A 24819-nucleotide genomic window follows, 5' to 3' on the forward strand; every position below is an offset into this window, starting at 1 on the left:
ACTTTTATGAGCCAATTAGGAGAAAGCGTTAAATGAGCTGTGGGCCACTGCTGGCACTGTCATCACATTGGAGGGTCACTTTAGTGTTTAAGTAGTATAAAAACAAACGAGAAAAACCCACAAATATTTCAGAAAATGTACGGTTTTGTTTGTTTGCCACTGAATAGTGTTGGAATAAAGTGTGAAAATTATGAAGGATTAAAATATTCCAAGAGCTCAAATTACTTCACCAAAACATGTTTCAATTATATTTTATCAACACAAATTGCACAGGTTTATTGAATATGAATAACTTGTGTTAATTCAACTCAGTTGTTTAAGCTCCTGCCAAAGTAAAACATCTGTGTGCATTTAGTGTAATAAACTATTAAACCAGAATTACATATTAGGATTTAGCCAAGTGTTAGGATGTAATACAGAGTAGTATTTCTAGTAGGCTTGTTTTGATATGCCTGTTTTCATTTTATTTTCTAAATTTTAAAGAAGGCTTTAGAAAGGTCAAAATAAATCTTCTGTGAGGGCGTATCAGCTATTCTAACAGAATTCATTTTACCAATGCAAGGGTGCATTAGTACCTTGTAATACAACATATCTATTTCATAAAGGGCGAACACAAATTTCCAAAGAGACTTCCTGACAGCTGCCATTTTAAGTATAACCTCTGGTACGGGCACATTCAGTTTGCAGCAGCTATGCAACAGTGGCCTCTATAGGTGTTTACACACTATGACCAAATCAGACAATGCAACACAACACGCAGGTCGCCTCAATGAATTGATTCAGCTTGTAGCAGTGACTTGTTAACTTCTCATTTGTCAAGCATATCTCCCATGAATGATATGAAATCATTTAGAGACATAACATTGACATCACAAAGCAGAAGCTGCAATCAGTTTTTAGGAAAGTGAGTTTAATAGGAGTAGGTAAAATAATGCAGCAATTTCTTAGTTTTATAATCCCTTTATAAATCATGTTGGCTACAGCCTATTTAGCAGTGCAAAAGGAGCATCGGACAAACAAACAAACAAATAAATAAACAGTCAACAACAACAAAAAAGTTAGTACCCAGGGATAAAAATGTTGTGTATGAAAGGGAAACCTAATGGACAGATGTGATGCCTGAACAGTGGTGGCTTTAAGTGATGTATCAACTCAAACATGCATCCATGGTCTGTGTTACATAAGTACGATGATCGGTGGTGACGGTTGGCGCCGCTTTGGAAGCAGAAACTGTTGGTTTGAAAGCCTTCAGTGTCTCCTTGTGGCGGGACTCTTATACTGCACTGTAAGATGTCGAGCAGTGTCAGTCGTATGCTAGAAAGTGATACATTAAAATTCCTGGGGTCACCATGAAGAGCTTACTTCCTTTCTTGCTCAGTGTGTAAAATGTGGTACTTAATGGACTGAAAAGAAAAATGATGGCACCCTTGTAGTTCACACAAGTGGTGATGATTCAGGGTTTTAATTTGTAAGGTTTGAATTTTGAGCCATCATAAATTTTAAAAGAGGAAAGTATACTATTTAACATATGTTAAGTCAAAGCTAATATAGCTGCTCATATATAGCTACTTATAATTTGAAGAGCTGCCTACACCAATGAGTAGACTTCCCAGAATGGAAACAGCACTCTTTGTGTGGTTTGAGAAAACAGTCAAGTTGTTAAGAACTATGACTGAGAAGGATGTGCCTGTGTACAGCAGCAGGCTGCCTTCCTAGAATTTGGATATCCCCCGTGCGCTCGTCTCTGCATTATGTGCATTACCTCTCTCGGAAAATTAAAACCACAGCAGCTTTTTATAGTTTTTTTCATTCACTATCAGCTTACACCAAAAGTCTACTCTGAAGAAGATTATTCAAAACATGCAACACAGAATAAAACAAGTTTAAATTAAAATTAAAGAGGACGTATGCCTTTTACATGTTGGCAAAATATTTAGGATGAGATGGAGATATAACACTCATGCACCCTGAAAATTATGAAGGTCTAAATATGTATCAAAGGGGCTCACTGAACATCAGTGGCTTTCTATGGGGCAAACGTACTTAAACCAGCCACTGTGACCATTGCGGCAGAGCAGAATGAATGATACTGATGGGGACTAAGAGGGTTTGTAGTTAAATTCCTGCTCTTACAGGATCAGTGAGTGTCTGTTTAAAGATTATTAACATACTTTTACATCACTATGGAACACCAGCATTTCTGCAGAGGACAGAACTCCCTGCTTTAATCTACCAAGATGCTCTGTGTTATGTTGTCATGGCAATATGAAGTCAAATAAATACAAATATACAAAAATGCACATTTAAAGGAGGACAAGAAGACAGGCAATTGGAAGAGCTTTTGAAGCAGGAAAACTTTTCTGGATTTCTCTTAATTTAACTGGAAATTTTGCGAATACAAGTCAAGAAGGAAACAAGGAGGCAGCTGGTTGGATTATATCTGAGGACAGGATGCATAAAGGAGAAGCATGAGGAGAGAGAAAACAGCAGAGCGATGGTGCAGAGCCAATCATGGATCAAGTCGAAGAAGCAAGCATCAAAACTGTGAGTAAACATAACACACAAAGAGTTAAAAATTACTGTGCTGATTAAGGAAACATTAAATTTGGTTAGTTTGGGGTCTGCAGCTTCAGGTTTATGGATTCAGTTGGTCTAAAAATTAAGGAAAGACAAAAAATGTTTCTTTTGAAAGGTTGTTGGAGGATTCTTACTGTAAGAAATATCTGGGTGTGCATCTGCTTTTATTTAAAAAGGTTGAATTTTATTTCGTCACATTGGAAAGGGAAAATTGGAGGATCGGGACAATAATGTGGCCAAATTTACTGTTTCCTTAATCAGAACAATAATTTTGATCTGAACTAGAAATTGTAAAATGGGTTATTTTCTTTCTTCTCTACTGATCACTGTGTTAAATGTTGAGTTACTTGTCAGTCTACATTAATGTTAATGGTACTTTTAAAAAATGCAGTTTATTCGTAATTTTGTAGAAAAAGGCTCTGCACCTGTGAAAAAAAAATAGGTATCCACACCCCCAAAATCACTGTGGATCAGAGTAGCTAAGCCCTGGTTAACTGCAATTATATTACAGGAGATGAAAAATATTGGAATGATTGAAAGAAACAAAGATTGCTTTAGGGTTTGAAGATTTGACTTTCTTATTAAAAGAGACGAAAACTAATCTATGTGTGACACTGAGTAAAAAACTGAACGCTTAAAAGATCTGGAGGTCTGACTGTTGTTATACAAATGTGCAAACTTGTTTTAATAACATTAGAAAGAAAAATGGGATGTTTAAAAAGGTAATATATAAAATAGTTTCTATATTACTTGAAAAAATGATGTTGGTTAGCGCTGCTGTATTTGGAAAAATGCTGGGTCACCCCTGGTCTATACAGACAATAATCCCCTCACATATGTGATGAGTACTGCAAAGCTGAATGCAGTAGGCCACCGCTGGGTAGGTGAGCTGGCAGATTTCAGGTTTGATGTCAAATACAGGCCGGGGAAGGTGAACATCGATGCAGACTCATTCTCTCGGTTTCCACTTGACATTGACACCTACCTCACAAAGTGTACTGAAGAGCTGACGAGAGAGGCCATTCAGGCTACATGGGAGGGTTGTGAGTCTGCAAAGAGACAAGATGCTGCATATGTCGCTGCCCTGTGCCTAACATGCCCAGCCAGAGACACCTGTGAACATGTCACCATTGCAGCCTGTCACAGTGACCTGGTAAAATCCCAAAGGAAGGATCCCTCTATCAGTTAACTTATCAAACTGAAAGAAACAAAATCAGTAATAACTAATGATGGCAGAAGGAGAGCCAGTGGCCCTGTGAGAGAGCTTATGCACGAGTGGGGAAAGCTTCATATGGAAAATCAGCTGCAACATCGTACAGCGGCTCAGCGAAGGCAGCTTGTGCTGCCAGCACAATATCATCTCCTAGTGCTTAAACATCTCCATGATGACTTGGGTCACGCAGGGCAGAGAGGGTCATTCACTTGGCACGGGACCGTTTCTACTGGCCTTTTATGAAGAAGGACATTGAGGCGTATGTGACCAGAAAACACCCCTGCATTAAGCAAAAGAAACCAGTCAAACACATCAGTAACCCTACGATGTGTCATATATGCATGCAGATTGATGTCATATGTCACCACAAGCTCAGCATCAAATGGCAACCCAGCTGAGCGATCTAATTGGACATTTCTTCAAATGCTAAGGACACTGGAGGAGAAGGCAAAGAGCAGCTGGAAAGAGCATCTGCCTCAGATACTACATGCATACAACTGCACCAGGCATGAGGAAACAGACTTTTCACCCCACTACCTCATGTTTGGTCGACACCCCCGTCTCCTAGTAGACTTAATTTTTGGCCTGTTAGCCAGAGATGGGACTGAAACACCTCAGAGCTATGCTAAAAAGTGGGTTTTGTGGATGGAAGAGGCTTATCGTATTGCAGCTGAGAACAGCCAGCACTCTAGTGCAAGGGTTAAGAAGAACTATGATCATCACACACAGAACACAGTCACTCTCCAACCTGGTGAGACAGTGTCCTAGTCTGTAACATGAGTGAGAGGGGAGGACCTGGAAAATTGAGACCTTACTGGGAGCAAACTGTGTATGTCGTCAAACAACAAGTGAGTGACAGTCCCATTTACAAAATGTGTTCAGAGACGTAATGTGTTTACTTCATAGAAATCTCCTACACCTCGTGAAAGACCTACCTGTTGACCACTGGGGGACCACTACCACGTAGAGGGAACCAAAAGAAAAGAAGTCATCGTGTTGGGAGACGTGACTGGTTGGAGACACCTGAAAGCAGTGACTGTGAAAACTCTGAAACAGCCAGAGTACAGTACTGGCTTAGAGTATCACCACAAGCTCAGCATCAAACAGTGAATATGAGAGCAACAATCCGGTTTGGATCTTGCACTTGTGTCCATCCCATTTACCTCGTGCCGCTGGGCCGTGACAGATGTCATATATGGCATACAGCTTGGTGTCATTTATGTCATACAGCCTTGTCTCATGTATGCACTCAGCTTGAAGTCCTGGAACGAGACAGCTTGATATCATATATGCATTCAGATTGATGTCATATAGGCATACAGATTGATGTCATATAGGCATACAGTATGATGTCATATATGCATACAAATTGATGTCAGGTCAGGCATACAGTGTGATGTCATATAGGCATACAGTATGATGTCATATATGCATACGGTATGATGTCATATATGCATACAGTATGATGTCATATAGGCATACAGTATGATGTCATATATGCATACAGTATGATGTCATATAGGCATACAGATTGATGTCAGGTCAGGCATACAGTGTGATGTCATATATGCATGCAGATTGATGTCATATGTCACCACAAGCTCAGCATCAAACAGTGAATCTGAGAGCAACATATCAGCTGCAGAGGAATCCAGAGAGAGTCCAGAAAATAAATACACATTTTATATGTCAGAGCAACCCAGAGTTACCTCACCTGAAAGGGAAACTGAACAAGAACAAATTTCCTCTGTTCATTATCTCTCCTGTTTTACAGGATTGTAATCTGTGGTCACGCCCACTACAGCAAGGCCTGTAACATGAACAAATAAATACCACCAACAAGTGTCCCTAGGGGACTGGCGAGACTTTTAAGGCAAGTGATTACTTGCCAGGTTACCACATAGAATACCTAAGCTATTAACTAGCATCAATAAGTCAGTCACTAATATTCCTTGGCAGGTGATTAGCATCCCCTGGCCTAGTTACTGTCTAGTAACTAGTAACTATTTAACACCAATTCATATTATTTGTTAGATTCACTTTTCTTCTTACTTTAGTCAAAAGTCTGTTGACCTAAATATGTTCAAAGTTGCATCATCTTGATATTTACACCAGTGTTGTACAACTCTGAGTGCATTCTGCAACTGATGGGAGGGAAAGGACTCCTTAGCACGACCATTAGAAAAGCCCCTACAGCGCACAAGTAGTTTGGTGTTTAAGTGGCTCAGAGGATCAAGGACAGGAGCAGTGACAAAAGTTATCCTCTCATCACGGTGAATTGTGTGCGCCTTATACAACAGGACAGCAGGAGAGAGCTGGACCATTTTTGGTGCCTAGGTATTTTGTGCAGGCGAAGCAATGAAAAACTCACAACTGCATTTCTTAGTCTGACAGGACAGGATGATCACCCTGAGGCGCTTAAGAGAAGAAATCCAGACCCTTTAACGTTCAAGGAAATTGTGACACATTAGTACAAACAAATAATCGTTAATAAATCAATATCAGTGACTTAAAATCACAGGAGATGCAGGATGAGTTATCCAGATTCATTTAATAATTAACCAACAAATTTAGATTGTCCAGTTAATGTTGCTACTAATTCCCTGATTGATACATTTCTTTACATTTGCCCATTTTTTTGTTGATTCGGAAATAATTCATTGATCAAATTAAACTCCAATTCCTGCAAACTTTGGCAAAGCTGAGCATGTTCGGTCTGTTGTGTATACAGTTGTGGCTCTAAATACAAACTGAAGTGGCAAAGTGCACAAAAGCAAACTTTGTACCACTGACAAAACATTAGACCACAACTGTATTCATAACTCAGGCTGACTCAGGCTCTGTTAGAGCTTCTGCTCTGTAACCCTGTTTTGCTTGGCATCAATAAGTCATTTGAGCCAGGGATGATTCTGAAGTTCCTCTAGGGCAGTGGTTCCCAAACTTTTTTTCCTGGGCCCCCCTTTGTTTTACAAGAAAAATGTAATCTGCAATAAATTACAGGCAGTAATAAAATAAACTATTAACTCTTTTATGCTACGTCCACACGTAAACAGCGTTTCGAATCACCGAAAACAGAGATTTTTTAAAACTCCTTTTTTGCGTTTACGTGTGGACGAGGAATACAGAGTTCGTCACGCAACGTCAAAGGTTTGTGCCTTTTTTCACGTCACGCTGTGCGCCATGTTATTGTTTACATGAGATGAATTGCAGAATGGCAGATAGAGACGAAATACTGTTAATCTGACTATCTGCAGTTTTTACACGCAGTTACTGTCCCTCCATTTACAAAGGCAGAGGTGTCACGGTGTGATTATTTTACATGTAGTTGTTTTTTTTCCTGTGTAATAATATTCAACATTGCGATCAATACATTTTTCAAAAAATGCCTCTCTGTGCAAAATGGGTTTAAAAACATAAACAGCTGTGGGATACTGTTTGTCTGTGATTTGAACCAGGGGAACAAATCGTGGCAGGATCAGCCTGATATTATTTTTATCCCGCTGTAACTTTACTGTATAAAGAGCTAACATCTCCAAAATGTCAGGAGTAGTTAGTCATTACAACAAGTGTTTGTGAACTAAAAATCAAAAATGTGGGATACTGTTTGTCCGTGATTTGGAGAGCCCAGCGCGTGCTCCCGACAAAGGGAAAACCAATTCTGCAGGGGAGACCTACCTTGGCACTTGTGCAGGTGAAGCCAAAGGGAAGATATGCTTCACCATATTTTCTAGTCTTTGGCTTACAATGAAGTTGGTTTGGAAACATATTCAGCTATGCTTCATCTCCTGCTTTGCGTTTCTGTGGGCGCCCCGTGCTAGGAATAAGACACGCAGACTTAACATGACTGAACATGACGAACCGACGAGGAACACGTACACTGTGAATACATACAGAGGGAAAAGGGGACTGGAGATGAGACATGGACATAACTAAGCATAAATAGAACATGATGGCTGGGGGGAAAACACACATGACAGAAGGAATGGGTCACAAAACATGTTTACAAAACATGTAAACAAGAGGAGGAGACGGGAGAAAAAGACTTTACTGAAATACATGAAGGGCCAGGGCTGGGGCAGCCAACCAGTCACAGACAAAGAGCCACATCATACACCTGGGCACACATGAACATCACCCATCCCTTCCTCTGTCCTGCGTTCAGTTTAGGGTATCGAACTCAGGACCCTAACCTCATCAGGCCGGGGTCTTTGTGTGGAGTCTGCATGTTCTCTCCAGCTTCCTCCCACAGTCTAAAGACATGCAGTTAGTGGGGGTCTTCTCGCGCCGTTCGCATTCACACAGAGATGCATTGAAGATCACCTTGTGGTTAGTGCCTTCTATTCGATGTACAGACTGAATAATAACACCTTCTAATTAGTATGCAGCCTGTTCTGTCTCCTATTGGTGCTTTTCCTACGAGTAATCAGTGCTTCATGGCTTACTAAGCTTAACTTTTTTCACAACATTGATAACAAACACACACAAAACAACAACAACAACATATCTTATCTAAAAAAAACTTGATTGGACCACAGTTTTGATGTTCATCCTACATGTTTATTGAGATTGTCTAATGTCTGCGACGGTATCTTCTCCCACGTCTGCGGACACCGGAGGCCTTGTGGGGTCTCCTGCGTCTGCGAACGGGGCGAGAAGACCTCGCATGTTTGCGTCTATACCTGCGTCGTGGCATTGTCCAAACGGCGGTACCTGCTCCACGTCACGGGTTCTATTTATGGACTCACCTGGCAACTTTAGTGATGTCACTGCTGATGTTGTCACTGTTGGTGTGACCTCATGACTCATTCATGCCATCTGAACTGTGGTGTAATTATGAGTCACAGGGGGACGTGAATTTATTCACAAAGTTGATAGATAGTTTGGGTCATAACTCAAAGACACAACGATGCAGTCAAATCATTTGGAATTAAATATCTGTAAATTACAAGATTTAGAGGGTTCTGACATCACATCCAGTCTCTCTGCTGTGATTTCAAATATCAATGCCCAAACCCCACCACCGACAAATAACACAGAACACGCAGCCAGTGACGCACCAAACACACACCACGTTTAGTGACCAATAAATCAAGCGCCACAGGTGGTGTAAATGACAGATCAGGGATGGGTAATAATGTTGATTTTTTTCTGTTCTTGTTCCTTTTTACCAAGCCGGGTTTGTTTGTCCTTGTTTCCCTCTCCTGCAGAGTTCCTCCTGACGGAGTTCATAAGCCAGTCAAAGATCTGCACGTCACAATGGACTGAGATGTCAACTTCCTCCCACCAAAAAAACAAAAAAAAGTAAAGTCGTCATGCAGCATGAGGACAAAAAGTCATACTACAGCTATTGCACCCTCTAATTTATTAGATTCTTTCAATTATGTTTCATAGGGGCCTCGGAGCACTTCTGCAAACTAAATGAGCTGTGCTGGAACTTACACCATCATGTAACCCAAAAAAGGAAATCTCTTATTCATAAAAAGAAAAAAATGTTTGCTTTGATTATTCCTTGAGAAACTGAATGTCACGGTCCTGGGTCGATGGCCCAGTGTTTTCTGTTTTGTTTTATTAATCTTTGATTTCTTGATGTGTCTTTGTTAGTTCTTAGGTTTTGGTTCTGTGTCCCCGCTGTTCTGTGTTGGTATTGTGCCTCTATATAAATAGCATCATAATTTCATATTTTGTCAGCACTTCCTAGTAGTATGTAACTACACCATAAATGTCAGGGTTTGCGTGTTGAGATATGAATGGAGGACCCAAGATGCAGGCACTGCTGATGTGAGTGAGCTTTATTCATGGAGAGTGACATACAAACAAAGGCGAGGGAGGCGAGAAACAAAACTAAGAAAACCTAAACTGGGAAAGCTGAGAACCAAATAACAAACCTGGACACGAGGGAATGGAGTTAAAACACGAAGGATGACAAGCAGGAAAAACAGCATGGAGGAGCACAGACGGACCAGTAACACACACAAGAGGACAAATGCTATAAATTAGTGAGGGCCCGCTTGAAGCTGACGCTCCGGCGCGTGTGTCAAAAAACACCAACACACCGCTTCAGAAGCACTCTGTCGATGCTTGATTCATTTGGCCACAGTCACGTGATCAGTGATGTCCAATTGTGAATTGTGAATTCCACTGTGTAGAGTGGGCAATCATAATGACGCAGTTCAGTTTTTTTGTAGATTCAAGCTGCTCTTCATATTTTTGACCACCAGATGTCACCAGAGAGGACTGTGTTAAAAAGCTTCCAGTAATGAATCGTTTTTCAACACAAGCTTCAATGCTTCAGAAAGCTTTGTTTGGCCATCACTACTATAAATACACACAGAGGGAAACGAGGAAACTGCACACAGGAGGGGGACACAGCTGAGCCTAATGAATCTGACGAGACTGAGCTGAAAGACGAGATGGATCATTCAAGTACTGTACATGATGTGGGTAGATGCTGTACGTTTATGGGCTGCAGGAGAGGCACAGATTAGGGTATTTGTGCAGACGAGGTTGTTTGGGGTGCCTGCGTGTTTGCCTGCTGGGCCTGAGCGAGCCTCTCATATCTGTGGCCCGGCGGTCTCTTCTCTTGCTGAGGATCTTAACGTAGTTGGCTGGGACGAGCATGTGGTCTCACCGTCCACACTGGCCAGGAGCCAGCCACGCACACGGGGCTGTAGCTCTAAACACGAGGGAGAGGAAAACACTGTGATAGATGTAAACATGGGGCACGCTCACACAAAAGAAGAGCCCTCATCTGTTAGTTGTAAGATAAGGAAAACAAAAATAGAAGGTTTTGGGTCAAAGCACTCAGAATCAAATGTCCCGCAGCCAGTAAAAAGCTCATCACCTTTAGGAGCGAGGTTGAGCATCTCTCCAGCTCGCATAGAAAGCTCCTCCTGAGAAGCAGCTGTCAAGTCATATTCTCCTCTGGCCACCACGTGGTCGTCCTCCTCGCTCGCCCAGTTAGTGTCTAAACCAAGCAAGGAAACTGAATTAACGACATTCATAATTTTAACTGGTCTTAACCAAAAACAAGTCCTTCTGCTTTTCCTTACACTTGTAAAGTAACTAATGGCATATGGAGCTATGGTACCCAATTTATTTGCCACAGAGTTACACAAAGGCACATATGATGTCATACAAGCAGACTCATCTTTACACGTGTACTGCAGCCCTGAACATTACCAGGTTCAGATTCTATTATCAAACTTTACAACAGCAGCCTTAATTACTTTAACTCAAAACAATTAGCACCTGCAGCCACTGTCCTGTGTTGAGTACACCTCTCAAAACAACAAAATGTACTCATGTGAATATGTAAGTGCTTGCTGTTCCATCTCTTCCACCTGCTGCACAAACCTGCTGGGGGGGACGTCTTCAAGGTGAGGTGTGTGTCTGTATCCTCCCAGGCTGTAGCCACCACCATAGCCGCCACCATAGTTGTAGCTGTAAGGCCTGTAGCCACCACAGATGGAGCTCCCATAGAGGCTGTAAGAGGGGAGAAGGAGCTGTTGGATGGACGGTAGGACTGCTGGACCTGACGAGGGGGCACCAGGAGCGCCAACCTGGGCAGGACAGAAGAGCCAGCAGGGGTGGAGGAGCCTGTAGCTTATCCCAAATCTGTAGATCTGTTTGGTGACAACATAAAGATAGAATATCAGTAAAATCCACCCATAATTCATTGCAACATTAATTGAGCAAAGCATTAGTTCGAAACGTCATGGAGTCAAGCTAAACCACAAACTGAATGAACAGCTCATAGAGTGGCTCTCTTCCACAGCGTGTCCTTTGTCCTTTCTCCCTCCCCTCAACCCCAACCAGTCCTCAGAGGCTGCCCCTCCCTATACCTGGTTCTGCTGGAAGTTTCTTCCAGTTAAAATGGTGTTTTTCCTTCCCACAGTCACCAAGTGCTCACTCAAAAGGGGTTTTTTTGATCATTTAGTTTTCTCTGTATTACAATAGGGCCTCCACCTTGCAGTATAAAGTGTCTTGAGGTGACTGTTGTTGTGATTAACGCTATATAAATAAACTGAAATTGAATTGAGTCAACACTTCCTCCTGCCTCATCTCCAGCTCTGCTACTCTTCATCTGTACAGACTGTGGAAAATACACAATAAATTCACCATCAACCAGCAGCTAGTGGCAACTTTTAGCATGGGATGTTTTCTGACATGAGCTGACATTATGAACCAGTCAACACACCTTAAATATCATTATCACAGCTCTGATTGTTCAGCTTCTCCAATCTGATGACCATATTCTCTTAACCGTAAAAAGATATGTTGATATGTCCAAAAAAGATAAAGATGTGTCCAGATTTAATTCCATTTCCTCACTTAAAGCGGAAAAAAGTGTCAGGGTGGGGGGACTGATTGAACTGTGATTGTGGAATTTGCCTCACACAGGTGCGTTCACTATTGCTTGTTTGAGAATACTGCTGTATATATACAAATGCTGACTGTACAAACAAACTGTTGTACATATATTTTTAGAATTATCGGAAAATGTTGAGAAAAAGACAAGAAAAAACAATGACTTGCAGCATCAAGCGGAGGAGTTTAATCTTCTCTGGGTCTCGTTTAGGAGTTTGGGGACAGGTGAGCAGAGGACTGACAGATGAAAAAAAATGAGCTTTCTCTAAGGGTGTTGCCTCTCCCTTAAAGACAGGCTGAGGAGTTCAGCTACTCAAAAGGGGCTCAGAGTAGAACTGCTATTCCTTCACGTTGAAGAGAGGCTGATGAGAAAAGGAGAAAGAGGCCCCAGGGCAGACCCAGGACACTCTGGAGAGGCTATATCTCTCAGCTGGCCTGAGGATGTCTTGGTGTTATCCCAGAAGAAGTGGAGGAGGTGGCTGGGGAGAGGGAGATGTGGGCTTCTCTGCTTAGGCTGCTGCCCGGGTAAACCAGTCCTTGATAAGCAGAAGAAAATGGATGGATAACAATAATAAGCAGAAGAAGCTAAAAGACACAGACACAAATTTAAAATAAAACATTATTAGTTATGAATTGAAAGATATAATTATTCAGCTATATAATAACTCAGCTTATAAATATACATGTAGGCATTTTTTTTAAAGTAAATTATCGGGCAAAGGAACCGAGTTTGTTGGCAAACAGCAACAGGAAGACAGCAGCTACATTTTCTTCTGAATTGACAGTTAGCAAGTACAGAACAAACAGAAATGCAATTACAATATTTATTTTATTAATTTAACTTATTACCCAGAACTGCAACAAAACAAACAAACAAAAAACGCTCAATTAACAGAAGAGAGAGAAATCTAGCGAGACACTCTGACTAGGACACGGCCTCAGAGGACCAAACTAGCAGTCAGCCACTTGTACGGCTGTGCAGATAAATAATTAGTTGCCGTTTTTGTTTTGGGGGCTTTTTTTATTCCTGGGACTTCTGATCCTCTCCAAATACACAGGGAAGTACCTGATGCAGCTAGTTTTGGGTACTACCATCACCAAGCATTTACAAAATCTATTAGAGGATAATAAAGTGTTTTCACCAACTTGGCCCAGAAGAAAAACATATTTTAGCATATAAAATAGCAGTCTCTTCCAAACAAGTCCTTTAGCATGCTGATGTTAAAAAATATCATGTAGAGTAAGACAGGCATAGAGAACAGCACTGACTGGGAGAGGCTTTGAACAGATGACATACTCAGTTCAATTCAACATATAAGACTTTAAAAATGCACAAGCATCTATCAAAAACCTATTTAATCTATCATCTGTGATATTATTATATACAATTATAATGTATTGTTCATCTCCCTTAGATAAACAGGCAGCCTTCAGGTATGAAATATTCATTTGTCTACTGTTTCAGTGGCTGATAGTGCCCCACAGGCCTCAATGTGAGTTTGAAGCCATTATAATGTTTAAGTTGTTTAACGATAAACAGATTTTGAATGAAAGCCACGAAACTTCGGTAGCACAAAAAAGTCTATATTCTTTGTGTCCATATGGATCAGTCATATTACCATTATTTCCCCCTAAGGTTGCCAAAAGCACCAAGTTAATACTTGAAAAAACTGCAGCAATACACAAAAATATAATCAATATTCTGTTTACTTGGTGACAACGCCGCTTTTAGCCTTCAATCAGAAAGCCTTGAGTTGGCTAGTTAAGCATCGGGCTAACGTTTAAAGCTTTCACTTTGGAGAAGTAACTCGCATTACTGCTACTGCTGTGTAATCTTGGTTAAATTCACAGCATATTCCATAAATTACCCTGCAATAACTAACTGTTATAATAGCGGCACCGTATTGCATCACACTGAGTGCATTTCAATCATTTATCCCGCGAGTTTGCTAGCTAGCAAAATAATAAAAACGATTTTAAAAATTAGCATGTGTAACGTACACACTCGAGAAAATGATTTACTAGGACTTACGCAAACTCCCCCATTGTGAAAACGTACAAATCCTTCTTGTATTTTTGGTTTTCCAGCAAACACTCATTAAAACGGCCTCCAGGCACGTTAGTGCACTCACCCCCGACTGTTCGGGGAGGGGGTGGGGGGTCACAAATTGAAACAGACTGACGTGCAGAGCTACAAGGCAGCCCAGGCAGAGAAATGTTGCTTTTAGACTTTTTATTTCTCTATCTGATAAGAAAACTATTCAATCAGATAGTTATTTGTGGTGAATGAAATACAGTTTCAAGACGTTTTAAGCACAAAATCCCAAATAGAAGCACTACAATATTAAAATCCAAGATTGTTCAAGGATTTCAAGCACCCGTACGAAACCTGCATATGAAGTTGATGATTGTTAAAATAAAATAGAACATTTTCATCAATTTCTTGTACGAAATGACTATATACAGAAAAGCTCGACATGTTATGCAAAAGAAAAAAAAAACAATTCTCGTAATTGTCAGTTTCGTAATTTCAAAATTCTTCAAAACTAACATTTTCTTTGATTGACTCATATTAAATTTCCTACGGTCAAATTCAGTGTGAACAATATTACACAAACAAACATGTGTGTGTGCGCCTGCGCATACATTAGAATCACTTTGATCCCTTGTGATGCGGTAACTTTGCTTTGATCCTGTATGACTGGTAGCTTTGCTTTGATCCCAAAACCCATAAATACCAGCGCTCACCTATTATACTTTATGGCATAACGGACGTTGACCTGACACCAACCCAAACCCTTTCGAGACGTTTTGAGAACATTTTAGGACAGAAACCAAAACAAGTTCAGTTTTGTTTCTAACCAATTCACAGAGCAAACAGACAGATCGTGGCTATTAAAGTCAACAAGAGCGACCCTGAAATTCTGCAACAGGCAAAACTGACCAAAGAACAATTTCAATACGAGACAGATTATCAGTCCAAGGAAAGTCGATATAAAACCTAAGCGTTTCGATGACCTCGAACATCGACTGAAGGTTAGGCGAGGACCTGAAAATGGCCAACCATTATTTGTTAGTCTAATCAAACAGATGTTGGTCATGTTTCTGAGGTCGGTTTTCTCCTTTTTTATGTTGCTCTTTCAGTTTTTCTCCTGAGATGAGGTATGAAGTGTCTGTGGTGCAGCTGATCTGGTCTGTCTCGAGACAGTCCAGGCTGCACTCACCTGCAGCAGGTGGAGACTCACCAGAACATTCAGACCTCACAAATTTTGTCTTTCTCAACTCTTCTATAAAGGGTTTCTCTCCGGAGGAGGTCCACCTTTATAATGGGTGGCCAGGCGGCCCAGTCTGGGTTTTTTCTGCTTTCTTTCACACGCCTGAGGGGTGGTGCCACACCATCACGAGGGCTGGCTAGGCTTTCGCAGCCTGTGTGAGTGTATGTGTCTGCACGACTGTGTTTATTGTGTTATATATTTCAAAAAGATGCACATCTGCAGTTTCTTTGGTGGATCTGGTCTCGTCTGTCTTGAGACAGTCCAGGTTGCACCCACCTGTAACAGGTGGAGACTCACCAGTACATTCAGAACTCTGAATGTGTGTGCAGTGTGCACAAAATTTCCATGTTTGGATTTCTTTTGGGGAGTTTATCTCTGGATGTGTGTAAATGTATGTGCATTCATGTCTGCCTGCATGGAGTCCTGAGGTTTGCTGGTAGGGTGGACGTCTACGCATAATCACAAGTGTGTGCAAACATTTCCATGTTTTAATTTCTGGGAATTTGGTTTCTTTGGGGGAGTTTATCTCTGGATGTGTGTAAATGTATGTGCATTCATGTGTGCATGCGTGGAGATCTGATGTTGGCTGGTAGGATGGACCTCTATGCATAATCACATGTGTGTGCAAGCATTTCCATGTTTGGATTTCTTTGGGGCGGTCCACCAATGTTAAGAGCGGTGAGGCGGCCCACTCCCGGTTTTTCCTGCTTTCTTTCCCGCACCTGGAGGGCGTCGCAACCTCCTCATGAGGGCTGGCTAGTTTTTGGGAGTGTGTGTGTGTGTATGTATAACTGTGCTTATTGTTTTGTTTATTTCAAACAGATGCGTGTCCTCACCTCTGCAGTGCTGCCGTCTCCTGTATCCCGGCATGTTTCTAAGGTACGGTTTCTCCTTTTTTATGCTGTTCTTGTGGTTTTTGCCCTCACATGAGGTTTGAAATTGGGACTATTTAACAGGACTATGACATCACATATATTTAGAATCTTACCACCAATTTGATCCTTTGATCCTTAAATCCATAAATAGGGGTGAGAAGTAATGACTTTTAGTCCATTAATCACAGCATTTATGTTCGCAGAATTGAAACATTTGCCAGAGAAGTATTTTGAAACATCTGGATCCTTTTCGGAGTAACTGTTTACAGATTCCAACATGTCTCAGAGAAAACAACCCTACAGATTTTTAAGGTAAGTTTTCTTTCTTTTTTCTGTTTTTCTGTTGTTCACTAAAAGAAAAGAGACTCACACAGGCTCACCTCTACACGGCTGCCGTCTCCTCTAACCCTGCATGTTTCTAAGGCAAGTTTTCTCATTTTTTATGTTGTTCTTTTGGTTTTTGTCCTGAGATGAGGTTTGAAGTGTCTGTGGTGCACCTGGTCTGGTCTGTCTTGAGACAGTCCAGGCAGCACCCACCTGTAACAGATGGAGACTCACCAGAACATTCAGATCTCACAAGTTTTGTGTTTCTCAACTCTTCTGTTGAGGGTTTCTCTGAGAAGGGGAGGGCAGTGTGGCCTGGGGGAGGTCCACCGATATAAAGGGTGGCCATGTGTGTGTATCTGTTAATGTCTAGATGTGTGCAGACTTATGTGCATTAAGCCTGCGTGTCTTATTCCATCATGTGTCATGTATCACTCCAAATCTCACTACCTTTAACTGATAATAACTGTTTGCTTAGTGTTATGTCTAAAAGGTATTACACAATCGCCTCTAGTAGAGGATCAGGTTTGTTTTCCACTGATAATGGATTTTAACATGACTGACCAATGATTGTGGAGCACATCCATGTAGGAGCAAACTTAAATGTTTAAAAATGTTCAAAACTTAAGATATTATATTGCTGAAGTATGACGGAAGGAAAAAGTTACATTATTTCATATTTTAAAAAAATCCAATTTCATATGATCAAATTTATGTCAAAAAGTTCATATTTCTTCCCTCCTATGTCATGTGTGAGTACTGTACTGTAAATGTCATATATATCAGATGATACTGATAACCTAATGCTAATTGCAATAACTATGCAGAGGTCTCTAGGCCTCCACTTTTATGGAGCATGTGAAGTTTGGGGCAGAGTGGACAAAGAAAAGTTTCTCAGCAGGTTCAACAGCTTGCTACAACACAGGCTGATGAAGTATTGCACTCACTCATCCAAACTGGCAAACATGTAACATACACCCTAAGACTGATCCTGCTTTTTACTCCTTTGCTATGATTTCATTTGATATTATGTAGCCTTGGAGACAGTTTGCATAGATTAGAATGTTAGATTGCTGTGATGTCATCAATGCCCGATGTTTTGTTTTAATGTCTTGTGATAGTTCTAAGTGCAGACAAAGTCAGAGTTCAAGTGAGTTTAGTACAATTTTGAACCAGTTTCTGACATGTGGTCAAAATCTTGGCCGACCTTTACCACACCACGTGCTGTGGGTGTGCGTAAATATCTAGGTGAGTAAAGTCTCCTTTACCTGTTAAATTCATCTTAATTTGGGGCTTTTACTTCAGGTGTTTTGATTCAGTAGTAACCAAGTGATCTTTGTACAAACTGCAGACCGCCACACTGATCCCTGGTTCCTCAGGATAGAGGACAGGACGTCAGATGGGCGAATCAAGAGCTCCAAACGCAAAGATTGTGCCACAGAAAGACTGGAAAAAGCTTCCAAAAGAAGCAAGGACAGCAAAAGTCCAACCCCAGGCCTCAGCCATCTTGTCTTGGAGAAGTGTAAGTGAGACATTCAGAGATTTTTTGTTTTACAGTTATTGATCATCTGTAGGCCTGTGTGGAGTTCAGAGGTCTAATTGGTTTTGGTTTTTGCAGCTGCTTTCAGAAAGAAGAGCAGCAAAGGAAAGTCAAGCAGCGATGGAACAAAACAACCACGCAGTAAAAAGAGCAAGACATCAAGCTCACAGGAGGAGGCCAGCTGCTCCGTCTACGAGTCAGATACACACAGCACATACAAAAGTCACACTAAAGGTAAGAAGTACATAGGTAAGTTCACACCACACCTGCAGTGATAGAGCCTCTTTCCCAAGCTCTCAGAGTTTAGCTGGTATCCATCTGCTAATCACTAGGAAGCTTCTAACAAAGACTGTATGAATGTGTACATTGAGGCAAAGTCAGCTTTCCTACATACAACTAATCACAACCCCTGTGTTAGTTTTGTCTCTCTGTAGAGGACTTTGAAGAAAAATACGAAGAGCAGGATAAGCTGGGTGAAGGAGGCTTTGGGACTGTCTTCTTTGGAAAACGCAGAGAAGACAATTTCCCAGTATGGCTTCTTATGTGTGCACTTTACAATTCTTCTAGTGGCAATCTTTAATGGATAATGTAAATCTGATTATTTGAACGTATTTTTCATTTGTCTGTCAGGTCATAATGAGACAGCTGGTACATGCAGCCGCTGAAATGCAATCCAAGGGTGTCTTCCATCGAGACATTAAGCCAGACAATATTGTGTTTGACACATCGCCTGATCATCCAGCATTTCTATGTGTCAAATTCATCGATTTTGGCATTGGAGTCCCTTTTAGAGCAGAAGCAGTCACACGAAGAAATGGTAGGCCGTCAGCCTCACTGTTTAAATGTCCTTGCCTGCCCACACGCTTAGTGTCCACATGAATTCCTTACCATGAATAATTACTCTCTGGATTTTAGGGACCAAATCAGCCGCTGTAAACTGGCAGGACTTTAATGCCACCACAGCAGATTGCGTCACAGTTTTGCAGCTGGGTGCGGTGATGGATTGGCTGGTACGTCACATCATCCCTGATGACAACAACACATCTGAGATGCACTCTGACATTTCAGAGGGTAAGCTGAATGTTAATTCTTTAACCTGTCGCATTACAAAAACTTGAAAAAATCCCCCAAAGAAACCAAATTCCAAGAAATCCAATCATGGAAATGTTTGCACACACTTGTGATTATGCACAGAGGTCCACCCTACCAGCCAACCTCAGATCTCCACGCATGCACAAATGAATGCACATACATCGACACACATTCTGGTATTGATATTTGACATCACAGTAGAGACGCAAATCTGGCATAGCTCTGAGGTCTTTCAGTCCCATCTCTGGCTAACAGGCCAAAAATTAAGTCTACTAGGAGACGGGGGTGTCGACCATACAAGAGGTAGTGGGGTGAAAAGCCTGTTGCCTCATGCCTGGTGCAGTTGTATGCATGTACTATCTGAGGCAGATGCTCTTTCCAGCTGCTCTTTGCCTTCTCCTCCAGTGTCCTTAGCATTTGAAGAAATATCCAATTAAATGGCTCAGCTGGAAATGGGTTGCCATTTGGATGGTATGGTGTTGTCCTTGAGTGAGCATCTCCAGCCAGGTGTCCCCACTTTGCAGTTATTTATTTGTAAAAAATGTTTGGTATCATGTATGATTTTCGTTCCACTTCTCAAGTGTACACCACTTTGTATTGGTCTTTCACGTGGAATTCCAATAAAACTGATTCATGTTTGTGGCTGTAATGTGACAAAATGTGGAAAAGTTCAAGGGGGCCGAATACTTTTGCAAGCCACTGTATATCAGATGATACTGATAACCTAAAGCTAATTGCAATAACTATGCAGAGGTCTCTAGGCCTCCACTTTTATGGAGCATGTGAAGTTTGGGGCAGAGTGGACAAAGAAAAGTTTCTCAGCAGGTTCAACAGGTTGCTACAACACAGGCCGATGAAGTATTGCACTCACTCATCCAAACTGGCAAACATGTAACATACACCCTAAGACTGATCCTGCTTTTTACTCCTTTGCTATGATTTAATTTGATATTATGTAGCCTTGGAGACAGTTTGCATAGATTAGAATGTTAGATTCCTGTGATGTCATCAATGCCCGATGTTTTGTTTTAATGTCTTGTGATAGTTCTAAGTGCATACAAAGTCAGAGTTCAAGTGAGTTTAGTACAATTTTGAACCAGTTTCTGACATGTGGTCAAAATCTTGGCCGACCTTTACCACACCACGTGCTGTGGGTGTGCGTAAATATCTAGGTGAGTAAAGTCTCCTTTACCTGTTAAATTCATCTTAATTTGGGGCTTTTACTTCAGGTGTTTTGATTCAGTAGTAACCAAGTGATCTTTGTACAAACTGCAGACCGCCACACTGATCCCTGGTTCCTCAGGATAGAGGACAGGACGTCAGATGGGCGAATCAAGAGCTCCAAACGCAAAGATTGTGCCACAGAAAGACTGGAAAAAGCTTCCAAAAGAAGCAAGGACAGCAAAAGTCCAACCCCAGGCCTCAGCCATCTTGTCTTGGAGAAGTGTAAGTGAGACATTCAGAGATTTTTTGTTTTACAGTTATTGATCATCTGTAGGCCTGTGTGGAGTTCAGAGGTCTAATTGGTTTTGGTTTTTGCAGCTGCTTTCAGAAAGAAGAGCAGCAAAGGAAAGTCAAGCAGCGATGGAACAAAACAACCACGCAGTAAAAAGAGCAAGACATCAAGCTCACAGGAGGAGGCCAGCTGCTCCGTCTACGAGTCAGATACACACAGCACATACAAAAGTCACACTAAAGGTAAGAAGTACATAGGTAAGTTCACACCACACCTGCAGTGATAGAGCCTCTTTCCCAAGCTCTCAGAGTTTAGCTGCTATCCATCTGCTAATCACTAGGAAGCTTCTAACAAAGACTGTATGAATGTGTACATTGAGGCAAAGTCAGCTTTCCTACATACAACTAATCACAACCCCTGTGTTTGTTTTGTCTCTCTGTAGAGGACTTTGAAGAAAAATACGAAGAGCAGGATAAGCTGGGTGAAGGAGGCTTTGGGACTGTCTTCTTTGGAAAACGCAGAGAAGACAATTTCCCAGTATGGCTTCTTATGTGTGCACTTTACAATTCTTCTAGTGGCAATCTTTAATGGATAATGTAAATCTGATTATTTGAACGTATTTTTCATTTGTCTGTCAGGTCATAATGAGACAGCTGGTACATGCAGCCGCTGAAATGCAATCCAAGGGTGTCTTCCATCGAGACATTAAGCCAGACAATATTGTGTTTGACACATCGCCTGATCATCCAGCATTTCTATGTGTCAAATTCATCGATTTTGGCATTGGAGTCCCTTTTAGAGCAGAAGCAGTCACACGAAGAAATGGTAGGTCGTCAGCCTCACTGTTTAAATGTCCTTGCCTGCCCACACGCTTAGTGTCCACATGAATTCCTTACCATGAATAATTACTCTCTGGATTTTAGGGACCAAATCAGCCACTGTAAACTGGCAGGACTTTAATGCCACCACAGCAGATTGCGTCACAGTTTTGCAGCTGGGTGCGGTGATGGATTGGCTGGTACGTCACATCATCCCTGATGACAACAACACATCTGAGATGCACTCTGACATTTCAGAGGGTAAGCTGAATGTTAATTCTTTAACCTGTCACATTACAAAAACTTGAAAAAATCCCCCAAAGAAACCAAATTCCAAGAAATCCAATCATGGAAATGTTTGCACACACTTGTGATTATGCACAGAGGTCCACCCTACCAGCCAACCTCAGATCTCCACGCATGCACAAATGAATGCACATACATCGACACACATTCTGGTATTGATATTTGACATCACAGTAGAGACGCAAATCTGGCATAGCTCTGAGGTCTTTCAGTCCCATCTCTGGCTAACAGGCCAAAAATTAAGTCTACTAGGAGACGGGGGTGTCGACCATACAAGAGGTAGTGGGGTGAAAAGCCTGTTGCCTCATGCCTGGTGCAGTTGTATGCATGTACTATCTGAGGCAGATGCTCTTTCCAGCTGCTCTTTGCCTTCTCCTCCAGTGTCCTTAGCATTTGAAGAAATATCCAATTAAATGGCTCAGCTGGAAATGGGTTGCCATTTGGATGGTATGGTGTTGTCCTTGAGTGAGCATCTCCAGCCAGGTGTCCCCACTTTGCAGTTATTTATTTGTAAAAAATGTTTGGTATCATGTATGATTTTCGTTCCACTTCTCAAGTGTACACCACTTTGTATTGGTCTTTCACATGGAATTCCAATAAAATTGATTCATGTTTGTGGCTGTAATGTGACAAAATGTGGAAAAGTTCAAGGGGGCCGAATACTTTTGCAAGCCACTGTATATCAGATGACACTGATAACCTAATGCTAATTGCAATAACTATGCAGAGGTCTCTAGGCCTCGACCTTTATGGAGCATGTGAAGTTTGGGGCAGAGTGGACAAAGAAAAGTTTCTCAGCAGGTTCAACAGGTTGCTACAACACAGGCCGATGAAGTATTGCACTCACTCATCCAAACTGGCAAACATGTAACATACACCCTAAGACTGATCCTGCTTTTTACTCCTTTGCTATGATTTCATTTGATATTATGTAGCCTTGGAGACAGTTTGCATAGATTAGAATGTTAGATTGCTGTGATGTCATCAATGCCCGATGTTTTGTTTTAATGTCTTGTGATAGTTCTAAGTGCAGACAAAGTCAGAGTTCAAGTGAGTTTAGTACAATTTTGAACCAGTTTCTGACATGTGGTCAAAATCTTGGCCGACCTTTACCACACCACGCGCTGTGGGTGTGCGTAAATATCTAGGTGAGTAAAGTCTCCTTTACCTGTTAAATTCATCTTAATTTGGGGCTTTTACTTCAGGTGTTTTGATTCAGTAGTAACCAAGTGATCTTTGTACAAACTGCAGACCGCCACACTGATCCCTGGTTCCTCAGGATAGAGGACAGGACGTCAGATGGGCGAATCAAGAGCTCCAAACGCAAAGATTGTGCCACAGAAAGACTGGAAAAAGCTTCCAAAAGAAGCAAGGACAGCAAAAGTCCAACCCCAGGCCTCAGCCATCTTGTCTTGGAGAAGTGTAAGTGAGACATTCAGAGATTTTTTGTTTTACAGTTATTGATCATCTGTAGGCCTGTGTGGAGTTCAGAGGTCTAATTGGTTTTGGTTTTTGCAGCTGCTTTCAGAAAGAAGAGCAGCAAAGGAAAGTCAAGCAGCGATGGAACAAAACAACCACGCAGTAAAAAGAGCAAGACATCAAGCTCACAGGAGGAGGCCAGCTGCTCCGTCTACGAGTCAGATACACACAGCACATACAAAAGTCACACTAAAGGTAAGAAGTACATAGGTAAGTTCACACCACACCTGCAGTGATAGAGCCTCTTTCCCAAGCTCTCAGAGTTTAGCTGCTATCCATCTGCTAATCACTAGGAAGCTTCTAACAAAGACTGTATGAATGTGTACATTGAGGCAAAGTCAGCTTTCCTACATACAACTAATCACAACCCCTGTGTTTGTTTTGTCTCTCTGTAGAGGACTTTGAAGAAAAATACGAAGAGCAGGATAAGCTGGGTGAAGGAGGCTTTGGGACTGTCTTCTTTGGAAAACGCAGAGAAGACAATTTCCCAGTATGGCTTCTTATGTGTGCACTTTACAATTCTTCTAGTGGCAATCTTTAATGGATAATGTAAATCTGATTATTTGAACGTATTTTTCATTTGTCTGTCAGGTCATAATGAGACAGCTGGTACATGCAGCCGCTGAAATGCAATCCAAGGGTGTCTTCCATCGAGACATTAAGCCAGACAATATTGTGTTTGACACATCGCCTGATCATCCAGCATTTCTATGTGTCAAATTCATCGATTTTGGCATTGGAGTCCCTTTTAGAGCAGAAGCAGTCACACGAAGAAATGGTAGGTCGTCAGCCTCACTGTTTAAATGTCCTTGCCTGCCCACACGCTTAGTGTCCACATGAATTCCTTACCATGAATAATTACTCTCTGGATTTTAGGGACCAAATCAGCCGCTGTAAACTGGCAGGACTTTAATGCCACCACAGCAGATTGCGTCACAGTTTTGCAGCTGGGTGCGGTGATGGATTGGCTGGTACGTCACATCATCCCTGATGACAACAACACATCTGAGATGCACTCTGACATTTCAGAGGGTAAGCTGAATGTTAATTCTTTAACCTGTCACATTACAAAAACTTGAAAAAATCCCCCAAAGAAACCAAATTCCAAGAAATCCAATCATGGAAATGTTTGCACACACTTGTGATTATGCACAGAGGTCCACCCTACCAGCCAACCTCAGATCTCCACGCATGCACAAATGAATGCACATACATCGACACACATTCTGGTATTGATATTTGACATCACAGTAGAGACGCAAATCTGGCATAGCTCTGAGGTCTTTCAGTCCCATCTCTGGCTAACAGGCCAAAAATTAAGTCTACTAGGAGACGGGGGTGTCGACCATACAAGAGGTAGTGGGGTGAAAAGCCTGTTGCCTCATGCCTGGTGCAGTTGTATGCATGTACTATCTGAGGCAGATGCTCTTTCCAGCTGCTCTTTGCCTTCTCCTCCAGTGTCCTTAGCATTTGAAGAAATATCCAATTAAATGGCTC

General features: G+C 41.6%; 1 protein-coding gene across 1 annotated transcript; it reads right to left on the reverse strand.

The window, feature by feature from the left end:
* Positions 1–9886: 9886 nt before the first annotated feature.
* LOC134640144 (peroxisomal membrane protein PEX13-like) lies at positions 9887–11212 on the reverse strand. Its single transcript, XM_063491761.1, has 3 exons — positions 11144–11212; positions 10632–10754; positions 9887–10463 (listed from the first exon to the last, which is right to left on the reverse strand). The coding sequence occupies exons 1-3, from the start codon at positions 11208–11210 to the stop codon at positions 10342–10344; spliced, it is 312 nt and encodes a 103-aa protein (XP_063347831.1). The 5' UTR covers positions 11211–11212; the 3' UTR covers positions 9887–10341.
* Positions 11213–24819: the final 13607 nt, after the last annotated feature.

Source organism: Pelmatolapia mariae, linkage group LG13 (genome assembly GCF_036321145.2).
Source record: "Pelmatolapia mariae isolate MD_Pm_ZW linkage group LG13, Pm_UMD_F_2, whole genome shotgun sequence".
NCBI classification, from domain to species: Eukaryota; Metazoa; Chordata; class Actinopteri; order Cichliformes; family Cichlidae; genus Pelmatolapia; species Pelmatolapia mariae.